The sequence below is a fragment of the Papaver somniferum genome, chromosome 6 (genome assembly GCF_003573695.1).
Source record: "Papaver somniferum cultivar HN1 chromosome 6, ASM357369v1, whole genome shotgun sequence".
Taxonomy (NCBI): domain Eukaryota; kingdom Viridiplantae; phylum Streptophyta; class Magnoliopsida; order Ranunculales; family Papaveraceae; genus Papaver; species Papaver somniferum.
Window position 1 is genome coordinate 11,636,245 of NC_039363.1, and position 13,501 is coordinate 11,649,745.

The following is a 13,501-nucleotide window of genomic DNA, read 5'->3' on the forward strand; positions in this document are numbered from 1 at the left end:
GCACATGCTCAACACTGCAACGCTCCTTTTTTATTTTGTGGGCGCAAAGACTGCAGTGCTAAAATCAGAGTTCACGATAACCAATTCATATAATGAAAAGAAGAGAAGTGCAAAACCCAAACAACCTTCTGGTTGTCATAAAAAAGTATGGGTTCGTCGGAAAGAGAAGTATACCATAGATTAAAAGCGGAGTAGCTTCACAGGTTTTCCCGTACCACGTAAAATGAACACTGAATCCACTTTTCTAAGAAGCAGTATATCAAAATTTAAAGCCTTACTCGGTTACACGTTGAAAGATCTCTTAAGATCTAAAACTGAGTTATGAAGAACCGATTTATGTTGTAGAAACAGAAAGTATAATATTGAATCTTGATAAGTTGTTTTTACAAGAAAAGCAGATTAAAGCAAATAAAGAAGAAGGGACAGGATACTTATAGTATGAATACAGGACTTGACAGCTAATAATGACCGACTGTTAAAAACAGTTAGTCAGTGAGCTGTCACAGGACACATGGCATCTGTGGAATTTCCATAAAGACTAATGCCTTCTTTTGTTAGCCTTGTTTTTTTAGTTATCAAAAAACACAAGTTACCACAATTAAATAGCTTGAAAAATAAATTCCCGTCTTGTCTTATTTCTCTGATTCTCTCATATTCAGCAATTATATGAGCAAAAACCTCATTGTTTGCTCTTTCCGGTTGGCATGTTCCTTGCCACTGACGTGCGTGTATGTCTGTCTGTCAAGGCTATTAGAACTTCAGCGCGTGGAGAAGGCTATCATTGAGCAGATTAAAGAGGTATGCGCCACTTATGGAGTTGTTTCATCAAGTATCTTGATTAATCTGCAAAGGCTTTTGTTCTGCAACTGACACGGAATATGGAAGTATTGGATACATTGTTCAGAACATTAGGCACCACATGATTATGTGAGCTTAAATAGAGTTGCAGACTTATTTCTAAAATTTGAGAAATCCTCCTTGATATTCTAGCATGATATCAATGCCGTATCAGTAATGTTAATCTTATTATTACATCATTCACCCACAAGCTACTATCAGCGTGCGATAGCAACAATTATCAGCTGCTACTCAAGCATTGTTACCTCCAGAACAGATTTGTTCCTTAAATCTCCAGTAAAGCTTCCATACCTTAACAGGGAAGTTGATAGAGCAGTTTAAGAACTGATAAGATGACTCAAAAATAAAAGAAAAACACACTGACTGATGTAGAACGAATTCCCATCCAGTCGATCATGTGTATGAAAGCGAGAAATCATAATAAAAATCCCATTCATAATTTGAGAATCATTTTAGGACTCCAAAATTTCACTTATTAAACAGATGGAAGATTCATTGGTATTTCATTGAGCTCTAATAGTTTAGTCCCACATCGAGCACATTACTCATTTGCCTTCGATTTATATTCCAGGGGCTCAGTATGAATGGCATCTGGTGAAGCGTACATGATCTGTAGTTTCACTGCGTAGTTCTCTCCTTGCGGGGATGCCGAGCAATCTGGCTTTGCATGTGCCGGCAGTCATGCGAAACCAACTTTTTGTTCGTTTTCTTTTCCTTTTTGGCAAAAATCATAAACGACATACATACCTCCAGACCAAGTAGTTTGAAGTTTTAAACGACATACGTACCTCCAGCGTGGATCTTCCAGTTGTGTATATAAATGAAATCCTCACCAACTCATGCAGCAGAAATTCCACATGCTCAACACCGCAACGCTCTTTTTTATTAGTGCAGCAGTGATCTAAGAAAGGACTGCAAAAATCAAAACTGCTACCTTCTGGCTGTATGAAAAAAGCTATGATTCTTCTAGCCATTTCCTTGACCATTTGTTGCTTAAATTTGTCAGACTTGCGTTTGAGAAACTCTGCGGTCCCATTAATACGGTTTTTTCCGAAGTTTGGAACGCTCATCTAAAGTTTTGTCTGTCAGGAGGGAATCATGAGAGAGATGCCTTCAGCAACGAGCGTTATAGACTCTGGCGCCAATACAATATTAGGATCATTTCTCAAGGAAGCACCAGCAGCAACTTCTAACTCCGTGGATATTCTTGACAATATTAAAAACTCCGCTTCCTGGAACTTCTTAACCAAATTATCACCATGTCTTTCCTCTTTCTCCAACACAATTCCAGTCCCTCAAATGGTCGAGGCTTATATAGCTTCCCTTGAGTTAAAATACTAGTTGGTTTTGAAAACAATAACAACACAATCCGAAATTGTTCAGGAATTTTCATTAAACTCTAGGTACCATTGAAAACACTTAAGATTTAGTCCCACATATATTAGTTATAGTAGAGGGATGGAAACAAGACAGTATAAAACAAGAAGTTCGACAATGGAATCAAGCATACCTTTCTCGGCCTTTTGGCTAAGATCAAGTGTAGTATCTGTTCTTATCAGTTTAATATCTGATATGCCTTCCATCGGTTGGCACGATATTAAATTAATTTTTTTCACGGGGGAGTTCCCTTCACAGCAGCTTGCTGCTGGGGTTCTCATGCGTCGCCTCTGCGTTGCACTACTGCAGAGGCCTGGCGCACCCCCACCAAATCTTTAAACTAAACTATGCTGCACCTACTGCAAGGCCCTGATGCAGAGGGGTGGTAAATGTGGTAAGCGAGAGCAGAATATCACTAATTCTATGTTAGCTTCACAAACATTATGCTACACAAGACACCACAGCCCCCTTTGACCCCTACTTACTTCTTCTTCTACTAATTTCTTGCGTGCAGCTTCCAAATCTTCCACCAAGTACTGTCAAGACTTGAGGCTTTAGAACTAACATCCCTCTCACGATGTCCGCGTTACTAATGATAACCTGTAGTATACCAAGAAAATATAAATTCTGAGTGGCAACAAAGTACATCAAGTAATCCCACAAGAAACCCCTACATGAAGATATACAATAACAAAATAACTATAAGTAACTTTATTTCAGAAAAAACAAACCTTCAAACCAGCAGGATCTAAAACATTAAGATCTTTGATAAGTGGTCTCGGAACCAACATATAACTCCCAATTCCAAGGAAGTGGTCTCTATGTGTGCAGTAGAACTGCAATGGGTAATCTTTCAGTGAATTGCATACGTTGTTCCAAATCCATTGGCTGACGGCGGTTCTGAGTTAAACTATCTGTTTTCATAATCGCCAGCTTCTGCGAGGATGAAATGTCAATTTGAGAATTTAAGAGAACCCATTGGTGTTCCACGCTGTTGTGCTCAGTGCAAGAGTGAAATAGCTTGTTTTTGTGAAATTAGAGTGAGATCAACTGCTTCACCAATTATGTAATGGGTTTCCTTCACTGTCGATAGATTCTCTCTCTCAAAAAATAAAAACTGCATCAAAAATTGTCCCGGGAGTTGCAGAGAAAATCAGAATCAAAATGATAACAAGGAAAAAGAAAAGAAAGATGCACCAGCCGGGAATCGAACCCGGGTCTGTACCGTGGCAGGGTACTATTCTACCACTAGACCACTGGTGCTGGATGCTGTGACTTCTCGAAAGGATCATTTCCTTTTAAATTACACAAAATTAGTCCCACATTGCTTGTGCTCATACAATGAGAGATATTTCCTGACAAGCAATTCTGAGATACTCTGTCGTCCCATTAAAATGTTCTCTTTCAATGTTTTCTACAGTCACCACAATTGCCTCCCCTTGAGAGAGAATTATACTAGATATGCCATCAGCAAGGAGCGGTATAAACTCTGACGCCAATATGATATCATCTCTTCCTTTTCTTTAATGGGAAGCAGTATCAGCAACAGCTTCCTGCTGGTCAAACAACTCCATGCTTCTTCCTGCTGGTCCGGCTCCATATCTTGTTAACCAAAATTTAAGTTTAAAGGAGAAGAAGACTTAAACTTTGTTCATACTCTTATATTGTTACCCCGCGTTGGCTTGCCATATTTTGGAATGAAAGGAGTTGATGATACTTTGGTGGAAGTTACAGGATTTTGAGTTCTTGTTTCAAGGGTTCCTGTCAATGATTTGCGGACTGGATCCTCTGGTATGATGCTGACAACATCTGCTTCATTAGAAGGTGTTAGTAAGGTATGCTCTTGTCGGCACCAAATAACACTTGATATCCCTTTTCAGTCTTTTGGGTCTAAAATTGAATATGTTTCACTTTAATGGTCATGTCCTACATAATACTTTTTTCTAGGTTTTGTGGTGGTTAGTGGTTTTTGAATATGTAAGCTCAGCTGTTTATGAGACAGGATACATAACAAATTTTTGGACTTTCCTGAATTTTCAGCCCTACTTACTACCTAAAATCTGGCCTGTGATCAAATCTCAGCATTGTGACTAAAATCTGGCCTGCGCCTAGGAGGGTTGGATCAGCATTGTGACTTTCCACCTACCCAACGAGTTAAGAAGCAAAAAGAAAATTGCAAAACAGACTTGTATCAACACCAACTCTTCCACTGGTGTGGTGTTACATTAGTAGAGCTGCATCTAGTAGACAACTCCAGTTGTGAGTTTCTTCAAGAAAATGAATTAAAAGATGCACAAACTTTATCTCTCGTTTCTGCTGCATTACTCGTAGATTAGGTTGTCTGGAACAAGATTGAAACAACAAAGCGTTTGAACAACAATGTTGATATGGCCGAGTTGGTCTAAGGCGCCAGCTTAAGGCGCTGGTCCGAAAGGGCGTGGGTTCAATCCCACTGTCAACAATATATTTTTTATTTTTTGAGGAAAAAAAAGTCAACAACATAATACTTTATGTTCTCGAACTTGAGAAAAACCATACTAAACTTTTAACTTCTGAAAAACACTTCCTCAGTAAATGTACTTGAGCAAACTTCCGGATGTCTCATTGCACAATGTCTCATGTCGAGCATGTCCAGTTCAACACCTCTACGTGTTTGGTCAAGAAAAACTTCTTCGAGCCATTCACTGATTCCAGTTCTAATCCATGCAGTCTTCTCTCGGGTGCTAAAGATCACCACCATGATGATGATCCACGACCACCATGATGGTTATGAGAGAGCAATATCATCTTGATTTCTCTGTTAACATCATCTTCCATTGATCTGTCACGAGAAACACCGCTAAGAATCACAACCGGAGAGATAAAGAGGGTGGTGGTGGTGTCGTACTCTCACAATTATGCAGCCGTTGGCGTGCTGCCGATCGTGTATTGTATAAATCGATGAACTGCTGATCTTGTTCGATTAAGAGTAGCCAATGTTTGCATGCAGACTTGAATTTCATGAGCGATTCCACGGGAAGTCTTGCTTAGTATTTCCATAAAACAGAATCACCACCACCAGCAGCATTAAAAATAGCTTGGCCAGTTTCACCAACAACAGTATCCCTTCTACAACTACCACTATGCATGTTCAGTGTCGTTCTTCTATCTCCATGTTTTCTCCGCTACTCGTGTTCGTTTCTACCTCCATGTCTTGTGCCTTATGATATTGATAGCCCTGGGCAGCTTAGGCTATTTATATGCCTCCAATTCGTCATATAACAGGATCTGGAAACCGAAAAATCCGAAACACTGGACCCTTCTAGCTTATTCTTAATACAAGGAGTTTTACTGAATTAGGAAACCATGACAGTTTCCGAATCCGAGGTAATGCACAAAATATAAGATCATCAAATTCATTGATTGTAAATAATTTTTGACTTTCATTTTTAATGCAAAGAGGCGAGATAATATTGTAAACCCATATAGTTTTCATTATAGATTAAGTAATATTCCCTCCGTTCCACTTTAAATGATGTTTTTGGAGTTTTCACGAAGATTAAAAAATGGAAAGAGATATTAAAATTTTCTATTTATGTCCTTGAGAAAAGTCTTCAAACATTAATTGCTATTAGTGTGTTTAAAAATAAACTTATGATTCCAAGACAAAATATGAGGGTATTGATGGTAGTTTTGTGGGGAAAATATTAAAACTATCAAGTAACGTGGAACAAAAAAATACTCCTAAACACTCATCTAAAATGGAACGGAAGGAGTAATATTTTTCGAAAATGCTAGACACCACGCTCTTGTTGATCAACACTTTCACGCATTCTCATGCGACAAGTTGACGTGGCTAGTTTGGGATGAATTTTCTTACACGTTAGCAATTGCAGTCAATAGTAGTGAGCAGTGAAAGAGAAACCAAACAGAACTTAGCGTTTATCATCCTTGTTCTTTCTTCATGTTCTTCTTAGATTTAGTTTCTTCAACCTCTTTTTTCTTTTATCTCAACAAAACCAAATAATTAATAGACAGAAAACAATATTACCAATATCTCATAAAACAAACTAGGGATCTTTCACTAATTTATAACGGCAGTGCTATTTGATTCCCTTTCTTCCACCTCCCTATTCACCTCTCTACAATCTAAACCCTACATTTGGGGAATGGTGAACCCTATCAGTACCTGAATGTGAATCTAAATCTGGATGTGTCGTTGAGATTGGAGGGAGGTGAATAGGGAGGTGGAAAAGAGGGAACCAAATAGCATTATTATGGTTAAATAGCTTTGAGTTCATGTTGTTTCGGACAGAAGGCAATTAGTTGGAGGTGTAAGAAATATTTTAGGAATCACTGATGAGCTCTCCTATATTGCATCAATCACTTGAAAAAGAAAAGATCATGAAAGCTTCTGCACCAAACATCTTTTAATTCAAATTATCACCACATACAACAATAAAAAACCATTCAAATTGACCAAATCAAACTCTATATTTTAGAATTCAACAGATCGTAGAAGTTCCCCTCCTTTCAATTGACCAGTCAAAATCCACAGATCTTCAAATACAAGCTTTCATGGTTTGATTAGTCGATCGATTTGAAGATTATGGAGTATTATGACGATGATTACAGTGAATGGAGATGAGACGATGATTATCTTCAAAACAACCATCAATAAGATGACGAACGTTTACTAGATCTTTCGTCTCAGTTTTGATATAATTTTCAACCAATTTTTCAATTAATGTTTAGACTTGAAAATTAATCAAGCCCTGGTCTTGAAAGGATTTGAATTAGTAGAATATGAGAAATGAAACCGATATGAACACAGAAATGAGAGAATCAATCGCATAGGGTTCCTGCAGAAGAAAAAAGTTTTTTTGTTTTTGTTTATCTCTTTCTGACACGTGGAATCGGTATAATCTATATCACCATGCCACATCACCGCCCTCAGCGTGCGTGAAAGCAGCGAGTAAGTAGCGATGCGCCTAGCGCGAAGAGGATATGACCTCATTTGGAGGCATTTTCTTGGAAAAATAAAACTCCCTCCGTTGCACGGAATGTGATCGAAAGTATCACTTTTTCTGAACGGAGCTAGTATTATATTATTATTAAACACAGAATAGGATATACATGATGGTGAGTGAGTCTTGGTCCCCTGAGTTCTTCCTTTTTTTTGCTAGAGGTTGAAAAGCTAGACCAAGTTATTTATTAAAGATACAATACAGATGAAACTCATTATTGATTTTTAAAACACATTTTTAGTTTCTGAATTTCGGTAGGGACTTTGACGTTTGTTGCTAACCCAAGGCTCCCCAGTAGCTTTATAATATACCATGGAATATCGAGCTGCCACCATTCGAGCCCTATCCGAGCGGAGAACTCAAAGGCATGATGATTATTGTGCCAGCCTTCTCCACTTAAGTTGATTAGGTTCACCATCCAATTGTTCTTGGATAAATCTTTGGAGTCGTACGGCCTTTTACCCCATATATGGCACACTGAATTGATGAAGAAAAAGGCATGGTGTACATACGCCATTCTAACACCCTAAAAGTATTAGACCGAAATTGTCAATCTGTTCGACCATACTGATGAAAATTTGGCTATGATCCCAACAACAAAATACAGGTTACTGGATTTTCCCTAGGATATGTACATACCATTCCATAAATAAGGTGGGGCAAGCCTCCTGCAATGTATAACAGCAGTCCAAGTCTAACTACATGAAGAGGCATTGTCTTCTGAAGAAACCTGTAGTAATCTTGCTTTTGTAAATCCATTACATTGTTCCGGTTTTCGCACTGCAAAACATGATGGCGTACATTCATTCCCGCTGACTTTATTTGTGCTTAGAGAGACAGGGACACCATAGAATACGATATTATGTAGAGTACTGCATAAATGCTAATATCCAAACTACCTACTTTCCCCAACCTCATACACCATTAGGAGTCTTTCAGTCATGGGTTATGTAGGGCTTTCGAGTTTTGTTAGATCATGGTTTAGATTGTGTACGTCACATAAAAATTCTTACAATAGTTCTAAACAAACAACAAAATAAACCACATAAAAACCGAATGCTAAAAAGCTCTCACAGTTTTGTTTTCTTGGTCTCGTGGGCCCCGCGGAGGGCAGCAGGGGGGCGGACATCTGTGAGAGCTTTATGGCGGGTTTTTTGCTTCAGGGTTTATGTCATTGTCTGCGAAGAATTTTTGAAATTATTAAACAGCTTTGGTTTACTTTTTACTTTTGATAAATGAAATAGTGATAAATAAATAATATAAACAGTTATGACTAAATAGAGAACGAAACCTTTTCCCATAGATAGGTGTTTCGAAAAGTCCAATTTACGTGGCTAAACCAAAATCCTTCGATTGGGCTGTGTGGGTCTTTAACGGAATCTACGAACTGATGGTGATACCGATGAATGCTTGTCCAAAATATAGGGTCTCCCTGAATGACCAATTTCAACAGAAACAAAACACTGAGTAAATAGACATAGACGCAACAAGAAAATTTGGTTAACAAAAAAGAGATATAGGTGTAAATGCATGTAACTAACCACTGCAGCATGAAGTCTAAAGTAAGCAAACAAATATTCAAGTGACTTTGTGAGCTTCAAACTTTTGTGTGAAAGGTTTCTATGGTAACTAAGACTAACCCCTATGGGTCCTGTTAGGATACTCAATATCACAAAAACCCGAAATGCATTCCAAGTAAAATAGAATGGAGCAGCTAGTACACAGATATGTTCCAGAATTAGTATCCCCAGGTTTGTGGCATCCCAGAAATAATCCAATCTTCGTATCGAAGGCGTCAGCTCATTTGCTGTTCCTTGCGGTTGTGCCACACCATAATCAGTTACCTGCATAGCCATATTTTGATCTATGTTCTCTCGTTTACGTACTTTGTAGTTTACTCCGGCTACCCCTATTTATACAATTGTTTTGAGACGCATTTTTAACTAACCTTCTCTCAGTGTTAGCTAATCTTCTTCCATTGTTGTCTATGTTATCCAAATATCTCATGAATTTCTTTGACAGCTAAATGACACCAGCTTTGATAGCTATCGTCGTCCAAATCGTACTTATAGGGTTGTTTTTTTTTGATTGTTCGGTAGGATTTCGTTATATGCCAACGAGTTTCTAACTCAAGTCTTTGTTATCATTACCGGACGACTTTCCTACCATAACAATATTACAATGTCATCTGCGTCCTACATCTACCGTATTGATGAACCTTTTTGTGGTGAATATGAACTTCCTGGTAAATAAATCATGCCATATTACCACACTTGATTGTTGTGTGAGGCCCTAGGCGAGGCGAGGCACCAAGACCTTTGCCTCGTTTTGTGCATAGGCGCCTGAGGCGACCAGAAAAAATCCATCCCGAATTACTTGCTTAATTAATCAGGATTTAGTAAAACTGTTAAGGAATTGAAGTTATTTCCACGTAAACCTTTAATCACCCAAATTACTTGTTTAATGTACTAGTTACTTTTTACTTCCTAACTCGTTCTCAATAATCATGAAGCTTTTCTTTGAAACATGAATTAAGTTGTATAAAAAAATATATGAAAAAGAATGAGTACGTTTTTACTTTAAAGAACTTTTAAAATGGGACGGAAGGAATAGCTAAAGGTAGTGTACTAGTGAAAAGAAATTAAACTGTACGGTTAGGAAGCAACAACACAACCTTTAGCTATTCCTTCCGTCAAAGAAATTAAATCTTTTCACTAGTACAAAGAAATTTCTAAGAGAACAAAAAGTGTCAATAAAAAACACAACTTGTGAAATCTAAAAAACAAAGTGTAATTTGCAAACCGCAATGAGGACCACTGTCTAAAGACATTTCAGACCTATCAACATCTTCTACAAATAAATCATCGTGATTTTTTTCCAAATCGCTAAACATCTCTTCACGGTTAGTCTTCAAAGGTGGAAATTCTAATCCCCAAAAAGATTCAAACTCCACTAGTTTATTTGCGAAAACCTTGTTAGGAACTTTAGATTTATGAGGTTTTTTCTTTTTTAAACTTGAAAGAGAACCATTTGGAAACATACCTGTACCTTTAGAATTTATACTCAACTTCATACCAATACCTACAATTGACTTGTGTAATGATGGATTTGTAGTGCTTGCATTTGGATCTTTCTGATCTAACTGGTAAGTGGCTACTTCCTCCTCCTCCTCTTCTTCTTCTTCTTCTTCTTCTTCTTCTTCTTCTTCTTCTTCTTCTTATTCTTCTTCCTCCTCCTCCTCCTCTTCTTCTTCCTCCTCCTTTTCATTAAAACCATGAGACCTGTTATGGGATTCAAAACCCGGGGGGACGGCGGGCTCGGTAGGCGAGGTGCTTGCAACTTCCACAACCGGCAGAGATGTAGGAGTACGTAAGTGCTTTCCGTTTTTCTGTTTTGCGGTGCCTTTCTTTCTTTTATAGTAAACTCGCTTACCAAGAAATTTTTCTTGTTCAAGAACCATCTCACCATTCACACACATCTCTGCACTGGCATCTGTTGCAACTGTTACAATAAAACACTAAAAGAGTGTGAAGATGTTAGACAAATACCCCTATCATGCTTATCATGTGGTAATTATATAATTGACCATTCTTTTGATGGGCTACACCAATACCCCTATCATGCAATAAAAATACCCCTCTCCATCTATAAGCCCATCAGGGGTCCATTAACTTTTTTATTTCTTCCAAATTTACCCTGCTATCTATCGAGTATCAGTTTCTTCCTCTTTCTTTCGGAACTAAATTTTCTAAATATGATGTCTCTCTTTCCAGATAACAACACCGCCGCAGTCTTCATCGTCGCTACCACCACCACTTCCATCTCCTCGTCCATCGCTGCCTATAGATTCAGGAACACCTTCTATACTTCCACTAAATCCACCACCACTAGCACCACACGACATTCTATACAATCTATTTATATTGATGAATCAACGAAAAACTAACTTCTTCAATCAGATCTTAAGCATTAGAAACATCAGATTCATTTTCGAATATCAACTGTATTCGGATTGAGTAACCTAAAGTCGATGATAATTGTTAGTTCTTAAAGATCTGTTTGCATCAATTTAGGAAGAGATGAAAATCGCCACCAATTTATTGGATCTGAAATTTTAATCATTCAATAAGACTAAAGATTGATTATCTTCTTTCGATTGCTTAAGTTTATGTTGGTGGTGGTGGTATTATAACTAGTGGTGATTAATATGGAAAGGGGTCAAAAAGATAAAATTGATGATGGAGATTGTAGTGGTTTCGATGGGAATGTTTAAATTGGCGATAAAGATAGTGGTGAGTTTGATTGTTTGTTGTGGTGGTTGAGAGATGGCAGTGGTGGTGATATCTTACGGCTGCAATTAGAGCTTTGTTGCTCCATTAGAGCGTGGAAAATTTCGATTCAGGTAATTCGGTTTCTCTTACATTTTTTTCTTTTTTGTTTAGGTTATTCAATGTTGTTAATAGGAAAGGGATATTAACCATAGCTTCTGTATTGTATGGTATCTTCTTTAGGGTATGAATTCATCTAGCTTAACTTTTTTTGGTGATTTGTGTTTATTTAGTGTTGTAGTGGTGGTACTGGATGTTGTTGTAGTGGTGGTGGAGGTGATTGTGGAAGGTGTAGTTGCAGTGAAGATAATAAAGGTCTTCAATTTTTATGGATCAACAACAGTTTTTGATCCCATTTACGGGATCAACTCTTGTTGTTGATCCCATTTATGTGATCAACTCCTATTTGTTAACAACATTTCCTTGGATTAGTATAGTAATTCTTGTAGTTTAAATCATGTTTGCGACAGATTTTTTTTTGTATACAGTTAAATTTTAGAATTTTAGTCTGCTTGTGGATCATTTTGATGTTTTTTCGTTAATTTTTTGTTTCATGGTCGAAAAATCTCTGGACTTCGGTTTTTATGGGATCAACTCTTGTTTTTGATCTCATTTTATGGGATCAAACTCCTGTTGTTGATAGCATTGTACATGGGATCAACTACTGACTCCTATTGTTGACAAAATTTCCTTGGATTAGTATAGTCATGGTCGTAGTTTAAATCATGTTTGTTAAAAAAAAAAAATTCTTGATGGTTTGTGTTTGTGTATTGTTATTCGACTAATGGTAATTGTGGTGTTGTTGGATTTATAGTTGTAAAGTTCTTCAAATGTTAAAATTTTCGGTGCAACGGTAGCATGACTGACTCCACGTCATATGATACGTGTTCGACTCACGCCAAGTTCACTCATTCGTATTTGTCTCTTCTTTTTTTTTGTCAAACTTTGGTTGTTGCAGGCCAAAGATGGTTGTTGCAGAGATTTTTGATTCACTGCTTTGGCACGAAAGGACTCGATGTGTTGAAGTTGATTCACTACAGTTTTTTTCGCATCTTTTTTAGGTTTCATACTAGTTGGATGTTTCTTTTTTTATGCTTCTTTAGTTTGTACTTGCTATGTTTGTAATCACATTCATTCTGATTTATTTTCTATAAATGTTATTCTTATGTTTCTTAAGGATATATCAGTTTGCAGGTTCCAGGTTTATTGGTTTTTACAGTAAACAAACTAAGATAAATAGTGTCAACTGCAACTGTTGATCCTATATTTTGTGGATCAACTTCCATTGATCATCCCACTTAATGGGATCAACTTCAATTGTTGACCACTTAAAGGGATCAACTCAATTGTTGACACCATAATCTGGAAACTTGTTCCTGAGTTCCGAATTTTTGGGTCAACTTCCATTGTTGATCCCACCTTACATTCTTGACACAACTGAAATGGAATATTTTCTAGTTACTTGTTCTGAATTTTGATAGCGGCGATGGTGGTGGCGGCAACAACAATGACAGCATCGACAATGGTGTTTGTGGTGGTGGTGGAATATTAGTGGCGGTGGTGGCAGTGGAATGGTGGTAGCGGTGGTGGTCGTGGTGGAGTGGTGGTGGCGGCGAATCTGGTGGTGGTGGAATGGTGGTGGTGGTGGTGGTGGTGGTGGCGGCTGTTGTGAAGGAATAGAAAATTAGTTAAGGGATAAGGTTTTTAAATGAAAAATGATATTATAAGTGAGGGTATTAAGGTAATCTAATTTTTAATGGATAAGGTTTTAAAATGATAGGGGTACATTTATTCTTGTATAAGGGTATATTTGTTGGGTGTCAAAACTAAGGGTATTTAATTTATATACCCGCTTATCATCACCACCAGGAGAGTTAGGGATCTGATTCCGACCTTTACTGCCATTAGAAGCAATCAGGGGAGGGAAAACAG

General features: G+C 37.6%; 1 protein-coding gene and 3 non-coding genes across 4 annotated transcripts; 2 read left to right on the forward strand and 2 right to left on the reverse strand.

Moving 5' to 3' along the window:
• The first annotated feature begins 2,364 nt into the window (after nt 1–2,364).
• On the forward strand, nt 2,365–2,562 carry LOC113292302. The gene has a single exon (XR_003331783.1). It is a non-coding gene; the product is annotated as a U2 spliceosomal RNA (small nuclear RNA).
• An 865-nt stretch (nt 2,563–3,427) lies between these two features.
• On the reverse strand, nt 3,428–3,498 carry TRNAG-GCC. The gene has a single exon. It is a non-coding gene; the product is annotated as a tRNA-Gly (tRNA).
• A 1,118-nt stretch (nt 3,499–4,616) lies between these two features.
• TRNAL-AAG lies at nt 4,617–4,696 on the forward strand. The gene has a single exon. It is a non-coding gene; the product is annotated as a tRNA-Leu (tRNA).
• A 2,672-nt stretch (nt 4,697–7,368) lies between these two features.
• On the reverse strand, nt 7,369–11,145 carry LOC113290480 (acyl-CoA 5-desaturase AL21-like). Its single transcript, XM_026540081.1, has 7 exons — nt 11,025–11,145; nt 10,674–10,742; nt 10,044–10,283; nt 8,783–9,150; nt 8,533–8,673; nt 7,881–8,021; nt 7,369–7,767 (listed from the first exon to the last, which is right to left on the reverse strand). Exons 1-7 carry the CDS (start codon nt 11,143–11,145, stop codon nt 7,456–7,458), a joined length of 1,392 nt encoding a protein of 463 aa, XP_026395866.1. The 3' UTR covers nt 7,369–7,455.
• Between the last annotated feature and the right edge of the window lie 2,356 nt (nt 11,146–13,501).